At 46.1% G+C, this 24,546-nt stretch overlaps 1 protein-coding gene across 1 annotated transcript; it reads left to right on the forward strand.

The window, feature by feature from the left end:
* The first annotated feature begins 6,573 nt into the window (after window positions 1-6,573).
* LOC109464880 (B-cell lymphoma/leukemia 11A-like) lies at window positions 6,574-22,881 on the forward strand. Its single transcript, XM_019761973.1, has 3 exons — window positions 6,574-7,076; window positions 12,537-12,797; window positions 17,568-22,881. Exons 1-3 carry the CDS (start codon window positions 7,025-7,027, stop codon window positions 19,769-19,771), a joined length of 2,517 nt encoding a protein of 838 aa, XP_019617532.1. The 5' UTR covers window positions 6,574-7,024; the 3' UTR covers window positions 19,772-22,881.
* Window positions 22,882-24,546: the final 1,665 nt, after the last annotated feature.

Here is a 24,546-nt window from a genome sequence, read left to right on the forward strand (position 1 = left end):
CCTAAATTGGAAGTTCCTTTTTTCTTAACTGAACCAACTGATGTTAACACAGTAGTTAATGACACTAGCAGTGGTATCTTAAGTGGTACCGGACCGGTACCTTTCTCCTTTGGGGTTAGTTGCATTGCAAAGAGACGTATATAAAGTCTTGATGACCATCTTGAAAGTAAATTCTTTTCCTAGTACTGATGTTATCCAGTTCAGCACTCAACTACTCTCCAAGCAGAGGTTTGGGTTTGGGATTTTTTTGGCGTGTTTTAAGGCTTTTTAGCGGGGTTTCTCTTTTGCAATGGGATTTTTTTCACTCATAAAAAAATTTCAGTGCAAAAGAGAAACCCCAGTAAAAAGCCTAAAAACACACCAAAAATAACCCCAAACCCAAACCTCTGCTTGGAGAGTACACTCAACTACTAACCGTAAGGTAACATAGTGATAACTACATCCATAAACAACAGTGTATACACTGTATTGCGCAGGTTATACTTGTCTAGAATAAACATCAACATAGAATACAGGTTACCGTTTGCGCTCTCTATATATAAGGTAACTTCTACATAATGGGTAGTTTATGTACAAATATTTGTATAACATTATACGTGGGCTAAATTATTTCCAAGTGTTTATAGTATTTAAAGAGCTGTACTTGTCAATAAAGTATCATAAACATCTTTGATCTGATTTTTCTGTCACTCATACATACACAACTTTTTTGTTTTCATCTCAAGGATGATACGGTAGATCCAGACAATACGTACAGTACAGTACGTATTGTGGGGTATGGTTGATATGATTATGGGTGCATGACGTCATCAGTTGTCGCCTACGTAACAGACACTTCAAATTTGTTTGAATACAAAAACTAAATGTAAAACGATGGCTACGTTAATATGATGTTATACGTAACAAGCTATTTACATTTCTCGAATCAAGTACAATAGATTTCAAGAGTCTCGATGCTAGAGAATATATCTTTACATGTAATGGTCCCCACAACGCAAAAATACGTAGATATATAAAGGAATGCTTTGTTATCAGAAAAAATTCCGAAACTTGTGATTAGCCCACTCGATTGTAACACTTCATCAAAGACTTGTGCTGTCCCTTATTATGTGAATAATTATGATATAGATTTGTTAGGTTTTATTCGACATTAGGTCTTATTGAACACATTTATTTTATCTTATTGTTGTTACTCTCTTTATGTAGTTTGCCATACATTGTACCATGTGCAATAAAGTTCTTCTTCTATATATATGTAGCATTGCCTTCGCCAAGTGGGTTCTGTTTTCAGTTCTACTTGTGGGTGAGTGGGTTGTGGGTGTTTTTTTTGGTGGATTGCGGTTGAGCGAGTGGATTGCATACCTCAAAACAGTTGTGGCTATCATTTTCCTTTGATTACATAACAACGTTCTTTTTTGTAAGTAGAAACTGGACTGGATAGTGGACAACATGATGACCACAGGTAATATATAGGGTGACCAGTCACTGACGTGACCACCGACAGGCTATCATATTTGGTGCAAGAATACGGTGAGAGAAGAGCGTGAATCAGGAAACAACTAAAATGAGAAAGCTACACAAGTTTCGGAATATATGTGTGTTTACAACAAGGGAGCCCCCCCCCCAAACATGTTCATGTCGCTTTATACAATATTGTGTCGTGTATTAGTCTGACATTGAAAAAGAAGGAAAACCACAAAATGAAACAGACGGAAACATCACAAATGAATATTTTCCCAATGAGATATTAAAGATATCCTTCAATAAAAAGCATCCGACAGGATTGAAAACGTGTTGGTATTTAGTCGCCGTTTTTTTATCTACCATCTACAAATACCTAACGTTACATTGATTATCCTTAACCAGTACAGTTTGTGTGTTAAAAGATTTATAGGTGAGTGGAAGGGTTTCCAAATGCTTTTAATTCTTTCCGGACTAAGTTGTAATGAGAAGCATATTCACCTACAAGCGTTAGTCGGACAATACTGTACACAAGGCAGGGAGTCTATGGAAAGCATGTGATAGCTCTGGACATACGCCAAGCAGGAAACACACTGAGGAGAGGCTTCCTTCCTTCTTTCTTTCCCTCTTTCTTCCCTAGGAAAAACTCAGAAAACGATTTATGTTTACTTTTATGTGCAACGTAAGAACAATATATAGACAACGATACAGAACAATTTAGATATTTTCTACTGAAAGAATGAACACAGGAATCATAATCTGGGGAGAGGCTTCCTTCCTTCTTTCTTTCCCTCTTTCCTCCCTAGGAAAAAGACTCAGAAAACGATTTATGTTTACTTTTATGTGCAACGTAAGAACAATATATAGACAATGTAACGATACAGAACAATTTAAATATTTTCTACTGAAAGAATGAACACAGGAATCATAATCTGGGGAGAGGCTTCCTTCCTTCTTTCTTTCACTCTTTCTTCCCTTGGAAAAAGACTCAGAAAACGAGTTATGTTTACTTTACAACGTAAGAACAATATAGACACAGAACAATTTAAATATTTTCTACTGAAAGAATGAACACAGGAGTCATAATCAATCAAGTAAGGGGTGTAATAAACTTTGAAAGGTTTGCAAAGAAAAGTGTTCCTCCAATCATACAGAACAAATTAAACCCGTATGGTTAGTTCTTTCTAAAGCAGGAGTGTAGAAAAGAACATTATAAAGAGGGAGAAGTACATGGGGTATATCTCAGATGAAATGATTCTTCATTAACACAACAAAAAGTAAGGGAATTTTGTATGGTCTTATAACTAAAGGTCTAACAAAGTTAAGTACATGTATGTATAACTTCATCCTACGTACAAATTTTATATATGTACGAGGTATGTGGCAAATTACATACAGAATATATATCAGTGGTAACAATAAAGGTTTAACTATTCTCTAACATGTAGTCTCTAAGATATAAGAACCACTGAAACGACGGAGGATGTCTGGAAAACATAAAAGAGGACCTCGTGACGACTGTTTTGTCTGGATTGACGCAAATTTTCCCAGAAAAAAAGGAAGGTCTGTCGTCATGTTCCAAGAAAATGCATCACTTAAAGTCCAGGATATTTCTATCTGTTGGATCTGTGATTACTCATTTTGAGGGCAGCAGAGTCATGAAAAGTGCACGAGAAAGACCAAAGGATATCAGTTCCGTCAGAACCTTTTTTTTCTTTGCTGGGGCCACAATCCGAGATATTAGAATTCGACATCATCCACTGAAAAGCGATTCAATGTTTAGACATTTGCAGAAGTGAAATGTACTAACTATGTGTTATTTTTTAACGTTCCTATAGGTTTTGTTGTATCTTCTGGTAGTGTAACATACATGATTTTGTTAGAATCATGAATTGAAGACAATCTGATCATGTTTGGCACTTGATAACTTGGAAAAAAAAGCTTTTTTCACGATCGGGACATCACGATAGTTGTGAGAGGAAATACGCATTTCAACTTCTGTAAACAACAGTCTTCAACTTTTCACCCGGCTCAAACTAGCCCCCAGCCTTCCAACCGTTTCCTGTCAGTCCATACAGAGCAGATCTCTCTACCATGACATTTCCAAGAATACGCCTTGCGTGGGATTATGAAGTGCTTTGGTCAGGAAAAGCGTCGGACCGGAGTGCCGGCTCTCTTCCCCTCCACTGACCGTCGGCAGAGGAAATGTCTCATTCTCTTGTTTACTCAGCTAGCATGACTCACTCTCTAGCCGTTTGACTCGACATTTGAACTTGTTCAGTTCTGTCAGTCTTTAGACACTTCAGGAATGTATCTAAAAGAAAGATTCCTATCTTCCGTACACGCACCAAAACTTTTTTCACGTGGTGTTTCTAGAATTTACGACATTGCCACTAACGTAATCTACGTTTTGTACGTAGAAATCTACGGTGTGAAGAGACACACGCCCCCCAAAATCCTCGAACGTTTTGCCAGAGTTCATGGTAGTCATTTGAAGCCGCCCCAGCTCTGTCTCTCTCTCTCCAGCCCTTTGTGTAGGCAGACCGGTGGCGACTGAATGGTAATGGTCTCCACAGGTATTCATCAAAGATCTCGCCGGCGGCCATGCAAAGTTAAGGACAGAAAGGTTGTATAGGACAGACGTGTATGTGTGCTTGATATACATTCCTGGGGGCTGAGGTCCCCGTTTCTATATCACCTATATCTACAGATCTCTGGGCAGGAGTATTCCGGATATCCGCCTTGCGACGGCGGACTTTAGATAGGAGAGAAAACTTTTTCCAGTGAACTTGACGGCTGGGGTTGTGCCTTTAGGGAAGGCGGGTATGGTTTCACAATGGCAGTGGCCCTCGCTGTCGGTCTCCATACAGGGGTTTGATATCAACGGGCGCAGATGGCAGAGTGACCGACGGGTCACCTGGTACGTGCTTCTATTCGGTGATGGCCCCCACTGCCCCTGCCTGCAGTCCCGGTCACAGCCACCATTATCCAACGTTATCACCTAAGCACGTTCAAAAATTGACCAAAACAAGATTTCCCCTAGACCTCATCTGTACGGGTGGAATTGAATCAGCGAAAGGTCTTGGTCGTTAAGAACTCGCAGCCTTCGTTAACGCGGTCTCAAGGGGTCGCGAACCCTTCTCAGCCAAGCGTTCACAAAACGTGACATTTGTGGAGAGACATTTTCCCCCCGATACAACCTTTGCTTATTATTCCCCGGCCAGGCATTACCTACAAAACCTCTCCCACTCCAATCTTCGCATCAATGTACAACTCACACCAAAGCCTTGTTTTTTAAAAACGAAAAGTCATTTGACCAGCATTTATGTCCGTTGGAGTATTTCTCATTTCATCCAGGTATGTTTTATTTCGGTTTAGTAATAATAAATCGTGTGGTAAGTGCGGCAATGAAGTCCACTAGCTATCCCTCATGTTTTGGGATGAAGCTAGCAGGCGATCCCTGAGTCCGGTGTAGGTTAAAGGTGCGGGGGAATCGCGTGATTTATATCAGCCAGGTCGGGGAAGAAGGACTCAAGGGTCAAGGCAAGTAGTAAAGATACCCGATATTTGGAAATTTCCCAAGTGACAAGGAAAAATAAAAGGAAAAAGAAAGGGGAGGCAACGTAGGGGAGTTCCCGGTGTGACAGGGAGGCGCATCGCGGCCAGCCCCGCTAATCACAACCTCCATTCTGCTTTACAAGGAAAGACATTGCCACACTAATTAATCAGCATTAAGGAGAATTGGTTTAAAATATGTAATATCTGTGATGATTAATGTCCGTGGGACGGGGACGTATAAGCGTCGTGGCTGAACGCTCGGCTGCGTGCGCAAAATGAAACGACGTTGTTTTGTGTCCCCTCAGTGTGCCTGTGGCGGCCGCTGCCTCACGTAAATGCACCTGCCCATTAAAAACGCTCGAATGGACAGTGTCAACCCTGGCATCCGAGACATCTTCATCTCCACATGTAAATTATGGCCAGATTTTGGCCTCTGTGACAGTACACTCTCCGACTCCCGGCTTGCAGTGTGGAGATAGGGACAAGAGTGATGATATTTCCGCTATCTGTGAGAGGGTACCTTGTGATGGGACGGGAATGATAAAATTATGTCATTGTGGGGAGTTGTGCCTGGGGGATTTCTCAGGAGAGTGCGCGACAATTTCGTGCATAAGTTCCAGAGGAGTCCCTCAATTTCACCAGTAGTGTCTTTTTCCCGTGTTCGCGTGAGGGGGGGATTTGGGGGTGAAAATTGTCGCGCTCGGTGCGACGGGGACGCAGTATAGGCGACTGTCCCTTGGGACTGTGACTGTCGCGTTGTCATGTATACAGTATAAGACGGGGAAGGAACGACGTACCCCTTACGTTTGTCAGCGTCAGGTGGGTTTAGACACCTGCTGAGCGGCGTCGTTACGTATGCAGCGCGACTGTCGCCGTGCCACCTTTAGACGCAGCGCCACTGTCGCACTGTCATTCCCCCTGTTTGGTATGCATGGCGCCCGGCGCGCTCTCACCCCGCGCTACCACCTCTACCCCTGAGGCTTTGTCACCATTCATCTCATCCACCTGCAATTTTATGTTCAAATATATTTTTGACAAGAAGGTGATGCTTGGAAGCAGTCAAGGAGAGATTATAAATGTCAGCAACAGCAGTCATGTGCGAAGATCATTAAAATCAATTACTCTTGGACACAAGCGATGTATATACATATACACCGCGGGACTAGAGCTAGCGTTGCTGTGTGTATGTTTTATTACGGAGTTTGTATAAGCGCGGTAAAAAATGTGGATCCCGAATAAACATGGCCTCCGCCCCGCCAACCCAGGTCGCGCGACCCGCCCCTGCGTGTATGGCTGCCATTTCCGCGCGTTCGGGAAGATGGCGGTGATTGACAGGCCATTTGCACGACACGGGGACACGGCCTGGAAAAAAAAATTCCCTGCAGAAATCACAGGGGGACAGGTGCGCACGGTCATACGGTCACGTGTCTCGGTCGAGCTGCGGAGAGCGCCGCACCGCTCCGGTCCACTCATTAGGCGCCACTGTCATCCGGCGATAATACCGGCATTCAGAGTCTCCGAGCTTGACTCGTGCACATTATTGTCGTGAAAGGGGGACGGAGCGAGCCGGATTAGATCCACTTTTTTACAACCCCAGGACAGACGACACCGGGACCATTCTCTCTCTCTCTCAGCCAACGAATTCCCGCCAAAAAAGCGAAAGTGAAGTGCGTCCCAGTGCGCCTTGGATACGCCGGCACCCGCGGAATCGATGCCGAAATATAAATTTTAATCCAATTACGTTGCTTGGCGCGAATGGAAGAAAAGTAAAATCCATTCATCACCGCCGCGCCAATGTTAAGTAATTAGCCGCGTGGAGTATTTAAAAAAAAGAGAACCGTTGAACTAGAACTTGAGGGAAGACCGTGAAGCATCACGGGTCGAGGTCGCTCCCACAATTCCTCCTGGCCGCCATCTTTATATTTTTCAATTATGGACATGTTGGGTCTTTGTTCATAATATCTGTAAGTTATATCCATCTAACCCCCAAGCCCCAGTCGCAGCTATGTCTCGTCGAAAGCAGGACAACCCGCAGCCTCGGAAGAGACTACTTGAACGTGAGTTGAGTTCCGTTGTTTGTCGGGGACGGCGAGTGTAAGTTGGAGTGCGGGTGTGTATGTTGGGTTGTGCGGAGAGTGTGTGGACAGGGCCCCACGACAGTTGGTCAAGTGGTATGGTAGTGGGCATGATGGCGTGTCGCCTATTGAGACAGTGTTGACGTGCGGGCCGCCCGAGCTACAGCACACCTTGTCCGGCCTGTCACCCCTTGGACTTGCTTTCTCTCCCCACCACTGGGGGCACCCTTAACACAGCTCCTCCCCCTTAAGGGTGCAGGACCCCTGAAAGTGAAATTTCTCTTGTTTTGGTCCCTTTTTTCTCTGGTGATAAAGGGGTTTGTAGCAGCCCGTGATCTTTTACCCCTGAGGGCATTCCAAACAGTCGTGGACTTGATTCTGAGATCCAGGCACGTTCTCGCCCACTTTGCCAGTACAATGTGTGTCGCCCCAGTGTGTGTATATCCTAGAAACAGTACAATAGTCTTCAAAATTGTATAACTATCCCTTGCTGTGTACACAACGGGGTCAGTGGCCCTGACGTCCTTTCTGAAACAGAAGACGTAGTTCAATTAGATTGAGTGGCGAGGATATACATGGCCATTGTGCACCTCACGCCATCTTGAATTGTGCATGGGCGCTGTCCACTCGGAGATTTTGAGAATTTTTGGCCTATTTTGTCCTTTTGTTCTCGCTGGGACAATGTTGACTCCAAGGTTAAGGCTATGTATTCTTAGGTGACCCGCCAGGTTCAGACGGAGTTATTTGAACCTTTTCAGACAGCAGGCACTAATTTTTGTTGTTTTTTCTGGCGTGGCGCGGGTGGCGTAGCCCGGCGCTCACCTTTGTTGGACACTGCCGCCGCATTGCGGAGCATGGGTTGCGCCGAAATCTTCGGGAAACATTTCGTAGATTTTTGGACACAAGAACTGCAGTGAGGTTTTAAAAATAGTTGGCATTCAGGTTTTAATTTTCCGTGTCAGTCCTGACCTTCGTGGCTGGCTTTCTAGAAAGAAAATGGCCATTTCAGCCGCTTGCGCTGCCATTGTGGACGGAACGTCAGTGTGGCTGCACTGGACATGAGCGGGATTCCGACGTGCATCTTGACAGTATTTACGGTTGAAAAAAAAGAAAAAGAAAACCCTTTTTCACAACACAGGATAGATTTGAAATTCCAACAAAAAACGTAACGGAGAGTTTCGCTGGACAAGACTGCCGCGCAGGTGCAGCGGTCATGTTTCGCGAAAAAATCTGCGTCGCGTACGGTTTCTTCTGCTCTCGGTGCTAAAAACGGAACGAAAGAAATTGTCTAGCCACTGACGTTCTTTAGCTTCGCCATTTTGGCTGCCTGATTTGTACTGAGGTTTGCTTCTTAGGAGGCGCTCGCGTTTATACCAAAGGTCAACGATGGCGGCTCGGAACGTGGCAGACACACTGGGAAAAGAATCAGAATGTTACATTTCAAAGGTAAACAAGCAAAATAGCAGAAAGGAATTGAAAATGAGCACTGACAATAACAAATGGAGAAAAGTGTCCAGGATTTGACCTTGCTGTGACAAGGTCAAGCTTGAATTCTGCAGGCTTCAGTAGTACGTGACCTGCAGTCTTACTAGTTGGCCTGGAATTAATCCCGACCTTGGGGTAGGGCTGGCAAACAAAGGGATGGGCCTCACAGACGGACAAAACCCGGGCTATTTTCAGATTCCCCTTTCCAGTGTACAGGTGTGGTCCAAGTCAAGATATAGGTCGCCCCAGATAGTTCCCAAAACTATAGGTGAAGGTGCTCTCTTAAAATACCTTTAAACATATAGGATATCCATATGTGCATGTACACACAGTCACGCACATACAAGAAAGCTGTCAAGCAGCACATTTTTGGTGTACACCTTACGTTGCCCCACCATGTTGACTTTTTGGACATAGTCTGGCCAGTTTGTTGTGACTGCGTGTGTGCATATGTGGAGTCAGGTCTCCCTCAAGCTTGGATGTTACCATAGCACCCCAAATCCAAGGCTAGGGTCCTTCAGTAACCAGTAACCTTTTGATAAGAGGGCGTTATTGTGCTCATATCTAGGGGTTGCTTTGCCAATGTAATTATGTCTTGATTATTTTGTGTACGACACAGGGACAGAGAAGGTCAGACAGACATATATAAATTGAGAAGGTGTCTGTCACTTTGTCCTGAGGCTAAGAACAAAGAAGCACGTAGACGACCACTGCCCTTTGTAAAGAGCACCTGTGATAATGGAAGATGTGTCAAAGGGGCCGCCGCACCTTGGCGACAAGGCGCAGGAGCTGTCCGAAGCGTAGTGGGCGCGGGCGGCGCGGCAGTGCGGGCGCAGTCGTGGGCCAGGCGCCCGTGGTTGTTGATAGGACACAAATGTCTGGGTAAAAAAATCCTTTCCTGCTGACCCCTCATACCGAAGCGCAACCCTGTCCAAGTCATGTGTCTGAAAACGGCGGCTCGGACTGGCGGGAAGGAGAGCCGCGGGTCCGAGGAGCTACGTGACTCGGCTATATAAGGGCCGCCGGGCCGGCTTAGCCCCGGTCCCTGCCCTTGCACTTGAGACAAACACGTATTTCTGCAGCTTGCATGCATTCTCAGGTTTCGCCCCAAGTTCACCCTGGCTGGAGCTTGGCGTGGGCGAACCACCATCACGTACCCAAACACTGCACACCACTCCGGATGTGACATGTCCAGTCTGCCGCTCCTGCCAGCTCTCGGGCCGGCTGCACCGCCGGCCAGCGGGTATTGGACAGGGGGCCTGGCCGGTGTCTGGTGGCTGCAAAGGTCACCCCTGTAGGCGTTCCTTAGTCTAAATTGAGACAGAACAATGCCAAGAATGTGGTTCAGGTTCAATGCCAGGAGGGGCCTGTATTTTGTTGAAGACTAAACTGGGTGCCACTCAAAAGACACCAGCCACCTTTGTGGCCTCTCTCATTCTTCCCGAGGTGGGATGCACAATGCCTCCGTGGGGGTTGAAAAGACATAATAGTGCCAAGGGTTTCCTTAGACCAGGGTGGTGAAGTTGAAAGCCTCAAAACACAGGGCTGACCATGCAAAAGGGGGTCATGGGAAAAGACAAGGGGTGTTGAACTTGTCATCTGATAGACCATTCTTATGGTCCATTTCAAAGCCAATGGTAAGCCACCCTTGTGCAGTGTACATTGTTTACAGCGGCAACAGCCTCGGCAACCAAAAACCCCCAGCACTCTTAGCCAGGGCTTAGCACAGGAGAGTAAATGGAAGTAAAGTGGTTTATGTGTGGCATGTCGGGCTGGAAAAGCCAGGTGTGCTCCATGGCAGAATTATTCAGCCCCCGTTGCCGTAATGAGAGAAGCGGGCGATTAGATTGGATGCTGACCCCGCTGGCGCAAAAGAGACAGGGACGCCATCCCCCTAGTGTAAACATGCCAGGGTCAAAGCCTGGCTGTAGACATGTTTACAGGATGTGGAGGGAGACCTTCAATCTATATGGCCAGGCACGGGAGCTGCTTTTGTTTCCTGATAATGGCCTCTAAGACCACCTGCCCCAGCGCTGATTGGAGTAGGTAATTTCATTATTGTGAAAGATGGACAGTCCTTGCTCACCTTACACAAAAGGACAGGTGTGAGGGGATGATCCTTTGTCTGACCACTGATTCAAGGCCATTTCTTGCCTCTAGCTGAATTTGAAGCATTTGGAAGGACAAGACAAAAGAGGAGAAATTTTGCGCAGTTTTTCTAGTCTGGTCAGCATGGAGGTCAGAAACACGGAATCACACACAAGCAAACACAAAACTCGGCCAAGAAAATATTTATTGATTGGAAAGGCGTTCGTTATCTGTAGAGTTGTCTGGATATCACATCCTTAGCAAGTGTGACGTACAAAATTGGAGGTGACAACGAGGATTATGCCATTGTCTCTGCACAGCGAGATCCCCTCGCTATGACCGGTCATAGATGGCTGAATTCGCTCGGAAGCATAACAGCAATATGGATCTCATGAATGTCCCTGAATTGTAATGGCGGCGTTGCGCACACAGACCAAGTGCGCATTGTCTAGATGCCTTTCTTCTTGAATTCAACATTGGTCCTGACCCTGGCCTTGGCTTTTGCACCCCCTTCACCAGTTGAAAGAAGTCCCTTTGAATTTAGTGAGAAAAGGTAGAAGCTAGAGTGACTTTGGCAGTGATGTTTGCTTTTGGATGTGGCGAACGTGGCTTGAATAGTGGCACGGGCGCTGATCCCGTAATGGCGGACAGAGGCACCCAGGGTGATGCTCCAACCACCACACGGGTGTCCACGCGCTGTTTTCCCCCCAACTTTAGCCCAAATATCCAGGAGCACCTCAGCTGTGGGGGAAAAGTTTGCAGAACTTTTCTCTACTTTGAGGCAAAAGTTTGAGAGGAAAGTTAGGTCATGAGAAACAGATTAGGGGAATGCTGCAGAGCTTCAGTGGTTGTGTCCAGGTTGGTGAAGATGTTTTCTTATGGAAATGGCATGGCGGCACACGCCAGCGTATACTCGGGCAAATCGCGTGGGATGTGGGCACCTAACCCGCGCCAGATTTTTGCGGTTTGCTACCGTAGTTCCCGAACGTCAGACTTTTTTCTAATTATTCCTTTTCCCAGGGAAGAAAAGCAAGGAAAAATTTGAGAAATCACCCGAGGTCAAAATCATAATAAAGCCGGCAAATCCTTTTGTATGCCCGCATGTGCTAACTAATTTACGGAATGGAAGGGCCTATTGTCTACCTCTTACATAATACAAAGGAATTCCCACAATTTAATTGGTCGGTGATACTCTACGTGTGTCGCTGACGGAACTCTGCATTCCGAGAGAGGTGGCTAGGACCAGGATGATGGAATGAGATGAATGTGTTGTTGGGAAGTGGGAACGTACGGAATACGTGTGATGGGTAATAATGACGTGCCAGCGTCAGTAGCGTGGCAATGGCGGCGTCGCGTTCCCGGCTCACCATGCTTTGTATGTACACAAATCTCCCGTTGTTCGCTCTTCGCCTTTTCTTTCGGCTTCGACGTTTCTCCCCGAACTCTCCGTCGGAGGGGCGGTTTGAAGAAATTTGGCGGAGAGTTCAGGAGCACACCTTGACTTAACAAAGACCCAAATCTGCCGTTTTTTTTGTTTGTTCTTACGTGGAAGCGCTCCGCAGGAATGGCGGCACCTGGCCCAGCATGCTGTAATGTGCCACATCTCCTGCCATTTCTATACAGGAATTTTTTTCGTTGTTAAGATGGCGCCACAGGCCTTCCTGTTCCGTGGAATGTGTCGGATATCTTGAATCAATCTAAAGACATGGGTACCTGCTTAAGACGTCTTATTTCTTGTGTAGCTCAGTGAGATGTATTTATTATTTGAGTCTGAATGCGAGAGATCTGTGCGGAGAGAGCGTGAGATTGCGGGGTTGCGGACGCTCCTTATTCTAACGGTATGGCGTTTTCTTCTTTTTTATCCTGCAGCCCAACCAGACCACGATTTGCTGACTTGCGGGGAATGCCAGACCGACTTCCCACTTTCGGACATTCTTCTTTTCATCGAGCACAAGAAACACTGCATGACTCCGACAGATGGCCACCTGGAGGAACGGTTAGACCTGGATCGCTCACGCAACGCGACGGAAAAACAGCGTGCCCCAACACCCATCAGCGTGGGCATCCAGGTCGGACCGAGCGATGACCAACCAACGCCCGAACAGAAAGCACCAGGGGGACACAAAACAGGTGACTAGATAAAAACTCCATCTTACGCCGCGTACGCCGTGAAACGATTACTCTTGAGTTTCTCTGTTCTGTTTATCTAATATTGCTTGCTAAGTCAGAACAAATTCTGTTTTAATCTTAATATGATTTCTTTACTCACTTTGGGACTAATTGTACTTGTACTTGACGCAAAGCTGGGAAGGGATATGCATATGCACCCATCTAGTTGAGCGCTTGATAAGATCAGAAGAAACACTTTACCCAATTTTAATTTGTAGCTGTCATGAACTTGGAACCATCTCCACTGGGGTGGCAATATTTTCAACTTCTTGTTTATCTGTCAGATTAATCTGCTGCTCATTGTGCTCTGGAAGTCATTTATATGTAGTTGATTTGAATATCAATGCAGGCAACGTACAGCGAGGTCAGGGTTTGCTCGTGCCTGTGCCTTTCAGCGCTTTTGTAGCGGAGCCGCGTGATTGGCTGCCGGGCCCGTCCTCGTCCATTTCTGATCCCGTCCCATCGCATTGGAGATTCCCGGGCGATAATTTTTTCGGGATTTTTTTTTTTAGTCCACATTTATTAAGAGTGAAATGCCAAAGTGGCCATTTCTCTGAATATCAAATGACAACCCATCTTTGAGAAGGACTGCACTTGCAGGTGCTTTGGCAGCCTTAATGCCCATTTTCAGGCGAGCAATTTTCCTTGCAATTTCGTAGTGCTGAAGGCCAGCCCGCCGTCTGAATTTGTAAATAGAAGTTCGGGCAATAACCATGAAATTGGAGCATACGGCTAACTCCTTAAAACCGAGAGACGTTTTCGTTTTTGCTACGCCAAGCAAAGGATGTACCACAACATACTTTCCCTTCCCCGCCCCCCCACCCAGATGAATCGATAACCAAGCAATAATAATCTTGATTGTGATAATTATAAAATAAAATGTAAGAAAAACAAATTTCAGGATTGTTCTGGAGTTATTGGATTCTACTCTCCCCCTCAGCCTTTGGTTTATTTGTGACTAGTGATATGGCAGACAAAATAATGATTCCCTCGTCTGTAATATCGGGAAGGAAGAAGAGAGCGCGTACGTTAACAGAACAGATGAAAAAGCTGGGGAGGGGGGTTGCTGTATTGCGAGGGTGCAGAGGGATTGAGGGCAGGTGGTTTTTGCTTTCTTTGAATTGATGGTGTGTCTCAGTTAGCAAACAGTGCTGTTTGTCCGAGCTTTTAGGTAGGAGGGCTCGCCCGCACGCATCTAGCCGCTCGGTCCCCGCAGCTGGCGTTTGTTTCGCCGCTGAAATTTCGCCCCTGCTGACCAAGGGTGTCTGCGAGGGGGACTGCGACCTCCTGTTCTTTGATCTCCCAGGCACAGTTTGCAGTGGGGGTGATCCTGCTGTGCTCTAGCCCTGACCTTGGACGTGATGTAATTACGTGACTGTTTGTGAAGTTCAAGTTCTGGCTGGGACCCTTTGTTTGCCCATAGGTCTGTGTCTGTCAGTGGCTGGAACAGCCTGCTTGTTTTGCAGGTGTCAAGTTTGGACATGATGACCCAGGAAGCCTGGCCTGGCTTTGTTTTCCTTGCCTTGAGTCCCGGTACCTCCCGGTAGTTCTGAGAAGTTTGGAAAGTTTGTGAACTTCCCAGCGGTGTGTGTGTCTGTGTTTGGGCTGCCCCCGAGCTGCCCTGGCATAGACTCACGTCCGCCCTGTCCACTCTGAACCTTGTTCGGATTTTGCGGGTGGGGATATGTCTGTGGCACCCTGATTAGCATGCGGGGCACGTCAGCAGAGGTCGTCGCCATGCCGACCAAGGTCAAACCACCCTTTTGCTGGGCTTTCAAGTATGTTAGTCATTAATGGCCACTGCTCTGAAAGGAGTCACAGGTCACAAATAAGGTTGCCTGGCGCAGGCCCCCAGCCTGCTTGATTAATTAATCCAGCTCACCCTGAGACAGACAATCTGGCCTGTTTGTTCCCCATTGTAGCCCAAATTCCTCCATCTCTGAAACAAGTCCTGACACAAACGAGACAGCCAAGACACCTTTAACTCTGCCCGTGGCCACTCGGGTATCAGGGTTGGGCAGTACAGGGTAGGGCTTCCTGTTGAGCCAGCCCTACACATGGCAGCGGGGTAGGGACATCCTTTTGTCATCGTTGTCAGACCCAATTTCCTTCTCCTGGACTTGCAAGTGGCTGGGAAGAAATATGAGGGGGAGTGGTGGTAAAGAGATTATCATCTACCAAGTCACCAATGCCTCGTATGTCACCATCAAGTTAATAAAACTGTTAGCATCAATTAATGTACTGTGGAGACAACAAAAAAAGGCTATTAACTGCAGGGAAGGTGGGGGAGATTTATATTTAAAGCCTGGTCCCCATCACGGTGCACCTGACAGTGATGTGTAAGGTGCCATGCCCACCTAGAGGGAAGTGGTCCGCACTGTCAAGTACACGCCACACGTCAGGGTACACGACAGTGACAAGTGCGCTTCCCGGCTACGGCCGTACAACATGTTCTAGCGGCTGTTCCCGACCACGGTTTCCAGTTACGCCACGATAGATGGGCGATAAGTTTGCGTCCCTCTCTCGTATCCGCCGTCAATCAGCGACCTCCGCTTGCGAGGCTCGTTCCCGAACCAAAAGTTACCGCCATCTTTGGATAGTGTAGTTTACCGTTTTACAGGCTTACGTGAATGTTAATTGTGAAATTTATTATAAGAGAAATAATTCTAAAAGTCACATTAAGCTTATTGTGAGATCTATCAAAGGGAAGGGCGGGTTGGCATTATTATTGTGTTAGGTCCTCAGAGAGATCTTTGTCATTTGAAAATGTTAGCAGTGCCAGCTCAAGTTCAACGTTATACCATGATAAACTGTACCTTTGCGGTTGAGGGAGACTCGGCTTTTTTACAGTGTTAATTTTCATTCCATTCAAGTGACAAGATTTACGAGGCATTCCTCCGCTCATTAGTCTAATTTTTTAATTGCAACCCGAGATGTGGTGAAGTGTTTAAAAATGAAGTGAGGTGTTGTCTATGTGGGAGGTAATAAATTATTATAATTATTTTGTCAGCGTTCGTCAGGCTCCGTTCGGTGCCGTATTTGGAGAGGAGAGGGACCATTAAACGTCGGACCACTCTGTTTTCATCTGCCAGATTCAATGAAGTGGACCATAAAGCCATTACCGGTGACTCCAATTCCTGCTGGTTTAATAAAGTTTCATCTGCTGAAGAAGCTGTGAAATAGGCAGGTGCTAACATTTCCTGACTTTTGCCATGTATCATGGCAAATGTATCGGCACCCCAAAATTGGCTGGCGGGATTGGGAAATAATTGGGGGATATGAAGGGAGCCCCACTGTCCAGGGGCTTTTGTCGGAGAGACGGATCCGACGCAACACCTGCAATTCGGGATCACTCAGCGGGGAAATGCTGAGTATTGACCCCTTCCTTCCAGCTGAATATCAGTAATTACCTGAAGGAAGGCTGGCTAGCTGCTGGTGTTGAGTAGCTGACCCATGTCATTGATCCTACTTCGGTATTGATCCCCCCAGCCTGGTTGTATTCCAAGCAGTAGGTCTGGAGACCCCTGCTCCTCCTGCTCCTCCAGCCTGCCCACCTATCGAGCGCAGCGGGAGACCTGAGGGGGGCTCAACTGGAATGCAATCAGAGGCCTCCCTGGCAGATGGGAAGGACACATCGTTATTGAACTTGGCTTTGTAGTGGCTCCGTCGACCCCGGCTTTGTCCACCAAAGGCCCCTTCTGTTTCCTGGCAGAAGCAGATCTGCCTTTGACATTTTCTGAACTTGTCATGTTGGCATTTGGTGGCTAAAAGCATGGGCTGTCTCGGCCTTGTGGGAAATGCAAAGTGCTTCGGGGACCGAGAGCCCGGGAAAGTCCCTCCAAATGTCATGTAGTGGGATAGATTAAAACCACCATCTCACGATGTGGGCCTGAGATGAGTTGGTAGTGGGGCTTAAGGTGAGAGGGAGGATTGTGTCCCTGCCATTAGCCACGGCTATTGAATACAGGTTTGTTTGCAACCAGCGGGCCATAAAGGGGGTAGCAGAAAATGTATGGCATGGAGCAAGGCCCCTTTGTTTTCACGTTGGCACTCACGGTCATGGTCACGAATGTGGCAGGAGGGCAGATCATTCTCCCAACCCTTCTGTGAAACAGACACAAAAGATTGCCTATAAAACCTCACACAAGATAACAGGGAATAAAACATAATTTGCGGCGAAGGTGTTGCGGGCCTGACTTTTTTTTTAGGGAACGTCAGACCGCGATATGCTAAACAGCGGGACGAGGGTATCGTGTTACGCGGGATGGACGAGGATATGATAGTCGCCCGTCAGCAGCTATTAGTCATCCCCTCCTCACAGTTTCAGGGGTTTTTTGTCACTGCCCGGCAAAGTGTCACTCTGTCAAGTTTGAACCTGGGTCCCTGGCCATCCTGGCAGTCCCTTTCAGTCAGTGATCCATGCGCTGTCACTGCCTGGTGCAAAGGGTCACGCTCAGTATTCAGGCCGCATACGACTGACGAAGAAGTGACAAAGATTAGACGTTCCCCGGAAATCAAGATGCAGGCAATGAAATTTAGACTCTTGCCGCACAACTATGAATTTTCCGGTTCGTTTAAGCCGCAAATCTATCCTCATTTTCTCTTTTGACCATGGGACATGATTTGTTTGTGTGAGGGGTGCATATGTATGTGTGGATTGTTGTTAGGAAAGAGTTGAAGTGTGCACTGAAGTAACTGTGTCTTTTTCTTTTTTGCACGATGTTGCTACAGAATCATCAGAACCGAAGACCTACATCTGTACAACATGCAAGCAGCTGTTCACAAGTGCCTGGTTCTTGCTCCAACATGCCCAGAACATGCACGGGATGCGGATCTACCTGGACGCATCGACCGGCTCCAGCCCAAGCCTCTTGCCACCCACCGTAACCCCGGTGAGTTCCAGTCCTCTTCCTGTCAGCTCCAGCAATACAATCACTATCGGCACCGGGCAGCCAGCACAGCGTATTCCGCTCACGCCGCCGACCAACAGTCCGTTTGCCATGATCAGAAGCCCCTTCCAACAGCGGGAGCCTCTGGCTGAAGAAGTACTTCGGAGCCCACACGCACAAATCCGTAGTCCCATGATGGGGGACCAGGGGGGTCCGGAAGACAAAATGAGGGGTCACCATCCCCACCACCCTCACATGATATTCCCCGGGATCCCTCCCGACAGGTTGGAATGGGAGAGAATGAAAATGGAGGGGAGGATGCCCGGGCTCCCGGAGGCCTTCCCGCGGCTTGGGGGACCGTTGGGGTTCGCCGAACAGTTTGGGCACCATCTACAGTTTGGGCTGGATCCGACACAAGCAGACATGGGCCTCCCGACGTACTCCCAGAAGCTGCGCCAGCTGGCTGGAACCCAGCAGCAAGGGGCAGGGGGCGGATCAGGGGGAGGGGGGAGCCCCCCTTCCTCCCCCAAGAGAAAAGGGGGAGGCTTCATGAGGTACATGCCCTTTCATCCAGGCTTCAAGCCACCATTTATGGGGCCAGGGGGAAACAGTGGACCGGGAACACCCGGCGGTCCACGCGCTCAGTCACCTTGCAAGCCGAAATCTTGCGAGTTCTGCGGCAAATCCTTCAAGTTCCAGTCCAATTTGGTGGTGCACCGACGGTCGCACACGGGAGAGAAGCCTTTCAAATGCAACATGTGCGACCACGCATGCACCCAAGCCAGCAAGCTCAAACGCCACATGAAGACACACGGCAAGGAGGGCTCGGGTGGCCTCAGCAGCCTGGAGGACGACCAATCAAACGCCAGCACCCCAGAACCGGGATCCAGCTCGGGCATGAAGTCTAACATGGGGTCTTTTTTAGGCAATGATCACTGTGACGACTTCATGGCCCCGAATGGCGAAGACGGGGAGAGCAATGCAGAGTCCAGTGAAAGCCACGAGACAGAGGGCCATGAAGGGAGCAACCAATTAAAAAGTGGGGGGCACTCTATGTTGGGAGAGGTCATGGAGGACATTGGTCTGAATGCAATCCATGAATACAATGAAGCATATCAAGCAGCCATGGCAGAGAAGGCTCACCTCAGCCGTAAGCCCCTGGGAGGGGAGTCCATGCCGACGGACGGGCACTCCACTCCCGACGACTGCCCAGATCACGAGGAGGAAGAAAACATGACCAACCACAGCAACGACGTGCCAGAAAACTCTACCAGCCCTCCTCGCGGTCGCCGGGAAGCCAACATGGACGTCATCCTGTCACCACTCAAGGAAACCAGCGTCGCTGTCCAGCAGCAAACCAAACGGATCAAACTGGAGCCCGGCCAAGACAGCCCTCACGGCCTGGACATATACTCTCAGTGGCTCGCTGCACATGCTGCCCCTAAAGACATTCTCTTTGGCTCCACAGCCATACCTAGCCCCATGCACGAGAACGGCGGGGCTGACTTTGGTGGCCTGAACCCCCACCACGACTCTGATGGGGGCACCTCCTCCGTCAAGTCGGACACCAGCTCGGTCCAGACGCCCTCCACGCCCAACACTCCGGGACGACCTCCCAAGGAGGGCAAGAGCCGGAAGGACACCTGCGAGTTCTGCGGCAAGCAGTTCAAGAACTGCAGCAACCTGACGGTGCACCGCCGCAGCCACACCGGCGAGAAACCTTACAAGTGTGAGATGTGTAGCTACGCCTGTGCCCAGAGCAGCAAGCTGACACGACACATGAAGACCCACGGGCGGGCAGGTAAGGAGGTATACAAGTGTGAGATATGCGAAATGCCGTTCTCCGTTTACGGTACCATGGAGAAGCACATGAAAAAAGCTCATGGAATAACCACTAGCGGTAGCATGGGCCACGCCGTCAGCGGGGGCCATGCTACAAATAGTGCTCATAGCAATAGTACTATCAATCTCGGTCCACAGAGTGAAAATGTGGAGCCAAAATGGCTGGTCAAGAATGAAGATGTTGAACCATCTAATGGCTCATAAAAAAAGAGATATCTATAAGTTTGTGATATATATGCAACACTACCTATGCTGAAGCTGTTTCATGGTCAAACCATGCAGCAAGCAGAAGATATTAAAAAGAAAAAGATTTTGTATCAAACTATTTATATTCCCTATATGCGTATAATTATGGTTAAAACCACTGTTATATTGTTGTTCAAGTTGTGTATGTTTGCAAAAGTTTATTTGTGCAATATTGATAAAGGTATAATTTGCTTTACTTTTCTACAAGTTGATTTCCTTGTTAGTACAATTTTATACAGTGCGAGAAAAAGGCATTGAGAAAATTTTTTAAAGAGAAGTTGTAAAGAACTGAGAAGACAAAAAAGCAAGAAGGGTATTGTAGACCCGGCAAGGCATGAGAGTAAAATCAGGGTTCATCCAAGATGACCAACACTACGAACAGGGAAAATAACTTCACATGGTACGTAGTACTAGTGAACTGAATAACTGTCTGGGCACCGCGCAGACACTAAATATATGTGTGTGAAAATATCTTGTAGTAAGGTTTCTATTTTGGAAGGGAAATGAGCAGGGTATTTGTCAATTGTGAATATCTGGACTCCAAGTCGCAGATGATGTCCTTAAAATGAAAATTTTATTCATTAACAGGAACATCCATGTGAAGTTATTTAAAAAAAAAGGTGCCCATGCTGAAATCGTGTGGCTGCCATTTACTGCCGGTGGGTTAGTGGCAATATTTTGCAAGCCCGACAAACCTACCGTACTTGTGCCTTCCAAGATGCTGCCATGAGATGGTACTTAAAAGAAAAAAAAGAGAAGTATTTTAGAAATTTCTCATTTTATGAAAAAATTTCCGAAAGGGCAGACTTGACTTGACTTGTGTTTGGAACAAATATCCACTGTACCTGAATCAACGTGTATCAATGTAGCAGGTTTTTCCAACGTCATCGTCACATCTCAATGGCTGCAACCGAGAGTCGCTAATATGCTAATGAGGCAAAGTCACCAATAATGTCCGCTTTCCAGCAAGTCGTATGTCCAGCAGGTGACATGACAATCTGTAAACATCAACAACAACAACAACAACCGAAAAAGACAACAACAACAACAACAAAAAGGGGCACCGCATGAGAATGCAAAAAAACATCTTTTAAATTCTGGGCACACCAGCTCCGTCAGTAATTACATGGGTCGGAATTACATCATTGAAGGAGGCGAGAAAGTGGGATGGGCGGAGGGTTGCGAAACCCCCCGCTCATCATGGAGTGGGTTTTATCTATATATTCCTGTCAGTTTCTTCAGAAATCAGAAGTCTCGCTTCGGCGGACTTTCTGCAGCTGTAAATCACAAATAGTGTCAGTAAAAGCAAGAAAAAAAACACGATAATAGTAACAGAATCTTCATTATAATAGAAGCTACCTTACAATATTACTGGGAAATGTATGAATCCGATGATAGCACAACAATTCAATGGGAAATATTATCCACACACTACAGAGGTTCAGTAATACAGTACAGTACCGTACAGATTGTAGCAGTCCAGTGTATTGTGTACCACGGATTTCCTTTAGTTTGGTGAAAAAAAAAATACAGTAGTAACAATTACAGACTTTACGGACATTGAAGTACTTACATATAAACTGTTGTCATATAAGGACTTGCTGAAGTGCGTTGTGCCACAGACTGTTTGTTATTCATCTCGATAGGTGACAGTGTGTGATGCTTACGGCAGGGTGCTTACAACGTACATGTTCTCGTTCTAATGTTCCTACACCGGTACTTAAAGCAGACAACAAAATACTGTTACCTTATAAAGGGTGGTCTGACCACATTGTGGCTTGGAATATGTTAAGGTGCGTAAGAACGTAAAGCACAGCTTCGATTTTCAGAAAATTCAGGGAGATATTGAGGGGAGACTATAACCCCACACAGAAATGCAACACAAAATGGCTACCGACGTGCCGGCATGCATGCATTACGTTCGCTGAAACAGCTGACATGAATTTGAACCACCCCCCCTCTAAATGTCCACCATCATTGCCAACAATATTTCAACAGCACTTGCCTTGAAACTGTTTGAGAAAACAAAAGCAAGAGGGGAAGGCGTTGAAAGGGATCTTCTGTTTCGAACACAGACCGTGGCGACATCATTGTGGTACAAGCTTGCGAATGGGTAGCAGCATGATGCCGGCTGGGAATAGTATAAGTTACTGCCGGCTTGTGGCAGGATATACAATAGCACCTTTTCACGTTCAAAGTCACAGCTGTATAGTTCCAAACTTGTACAGTTAGATATCTACAAAATAACTCACGGCTCAAAGCTCAGCAAGGAAGGAAAAAAAAATTTGTTCGTGCAAAGCACAATCAATATTTGCGCAGAATCCTAGATTCCGTGTCGTTTTTATTATTTTTGCGTTGCGTTGGTTTTGGTTCTCATTCTCACAAGTCAGGAAAAAAAATCGTCAAACGACAGAGGGGTCTGGAAGGCCAATTTACTAACTGTCCGGAGGCCTTGCGGCTAGCCGCTCTAAGCGGACGAGCCATTTGAACAAACAAAAACAACCTTCAGATGAATAGCGAATGGTCTGTTGACTGTACTTTTATACTAGGAGAGAGTGTACCTATCCAGTCTGTGTTGCTAAAAAAAATGCTTCAAAAGCATTTTTTTCCTTGTCTGTCTGCTCGCTTGCGTCTGTCTGTTGCATTATTGCGTTGCTTGCAGAGCATGGCAGTCTTTGATGCCTCGTGGCACATTCCAATGAAAATATGTGTTCTATGGTGAAACTACAACAAGTATATGTGGAGCTTGAAGCATTTATTTTGTAGGCAGAATTAAGGAAACGAAGAGAGACTCTAGATGTGGTATTAATGGAAAGAGAGTTTAACATTTTATTTCGTAAGGGTCCGTTCAGAATGGATACCGTCTGGTTGCAAAGAGAATGTGCGTCTGTGTCTCACCTTCAGTGACCAAAGGTCATAGCCTGGCTTTGAATATATTTATTGTCAGACTCTAGGACTCTAGCTCTAATCATGGTCCATCATGATAGGAATTCAGTTTCTGTTTTGTGTTACTGTTCATTGAAATTGTCATGTACCTGGTACATATAAAATAAATCTCTCAAAAAGTATGAGTGGCCCTGACTGGTGTTTCATGTTTCTCTGTGTGTCTGTGTATTTTCAAGGTACATGTAACAGTACGTGGGTGTTAAACTGGGGACCTGTCACTGACAGACAAGTTAAGAACAGGTCACTAGTTCCACTGACAGGGGTTGTCTGTGTGGGACCATGTTAAACAGTCGAGTAATTCCCACCACTCATTCTGTTTTCTTGCCCGCCAGCAACGGTATATAGACATTCTTTAACCCTCTCCCTCCTACAGAACAGTTAAACTCGTGTACACTGGCCACGGCAGGGAGAAGGTTAAACAAATTTCTGAACCCCGAAAAATAGGGTTCTAACAAATACCTACATTGGTCTGAGCAACATGGATTATAAGCTCACAAACACAAAAAGAATGGATTACTGGTTTGACAATTACACGACAAAAAAAAAAATAATGATGTCTAGGTTCCAGACTGTTGGACTCTGCCCCAGGCACAGTAACCTACTTACTGTGTTGTACAGAAGGCCTGGTTAAGTCACTTGTAATTAAGCCCCTATTGTTGTTTGACAACCCCTGTCTGTGTTGACTCACCCTTTTAAACACAATGCAAACCACACCGAAGAGTAAACATCACCTGACCAGTTCAAAGTTTAAAGTTCCAACTATGGTTTGCCCTTGCTGAAAACATTTTGCTTCACATGCATGTGTTTGTACTTTATACAATGTATTCATTTTGTTCACGTCTTTATTTTGCCTGTGAAATTTCGACTGAAAATAGCTTTTGTAGTTTGATTTTGACTAGTACATGTCAATCACTTTGTTACTTATCCATAGTTTTCAATATTTGTCTTTTGTAGTATATTCTTGTATTGGGGAGTACCTTAAAATAATGGAATGGTTCCTGATATCATTTAACACAATTTCAAGTTAAAATTATTATTTTTTCTTTGATAACCCCTGCTTTTATAGATATTATATCATTTTTTTTTGGTTGATGATATGTGTGGAGAGAAATATTGCATTACAGTAACAAGTATAAAGTGAAGACTGCACTGCCATAGTGTGTTAAACTGGATGGTATGAAAGGTATGAAGTGTTTAGATGTACATGTGTATTACATGTGTATTACCTGAGTGTGCACTGTTTAAATATTGTAACATGCAGACAAAACAGGTGTGTATTATCTCCACTTTGGGCAGATACATACAGGTGTATTTGTCCAGGTGAGATAGAAAGGTACAGTCAAAACTGTCTTAAGAACGCTCAAGGTCTGGTCTACGTGAAGAGATGGTCACTATAGACAGGATTCTTAAGGTAGTGTGTCAACGGGAAAAATTATCTAAGGCCACACCAATTTAATTTCTTGGTTAACGGATTTTTCTAGAAAAATAATGGAGCGGGCGGGCGATAAAAAAATAAAAATAAAACAGGCCGAGGCATCCTATTATGGCCCAAAATGGTATGATAGGAGCCATGAAGTCAACACACCAGGCTGGTTCAAAATTTAAACAATGAATTTTGAACTTTTAATGACACCATTGCATTGAAAGATGGAATAACTGTAACAACTAGGATGAAAAGGGCTATTTTCAACTGTTCAAGGCAAAATATGAGCATTTTGCAGTTGATTCTGAATTTTTATTTTTATTTTTATTTGCAAATCAGAAAAAAACGAAGCAGGCGAATCCGT

This window comes from Branchiostoma belcheri, unplaced genomic scaffold (genome assembly GCF_001625305.1).
Source record: "Branchiostoma belcheri isolate BF01 breed outbred unplaced genomic scaffold, Haploidv18h27 scaffold142, whole genome shotgun sequence".
Lineage (NCBI taxonomy): Eukaryota > Metazoa > Chordata > Leptocardii > Amphioxiformes > Branchiostomatidae > Branchiostoma > Branchiostoma belcheri.

Bases quoted from the DNA above. Each gene is read 5' to 3' on its own strand.
- LOC109464880 (XM_019761973.1), top strand. From the start codon at position 7,025: ATGTCTCGTCGAAAGCAGGACAACCCGCAGCCTCGGAAGAGACTACTT. The intron at 7,077-12,536 runs GTGAGTTGAGTT...TTTATCCTGCAG, and splicing joins TCGGAAGAGACTACTTGAAC to CCCAACCAGACCACGATTTG. The intron at 12,798-17,567 runs GTGACTAGATAA...ATGTTGCTACAG, and splicing joins ACCAGGGGGACACAAAACAG to AATCATCAGAACCGAAGACC.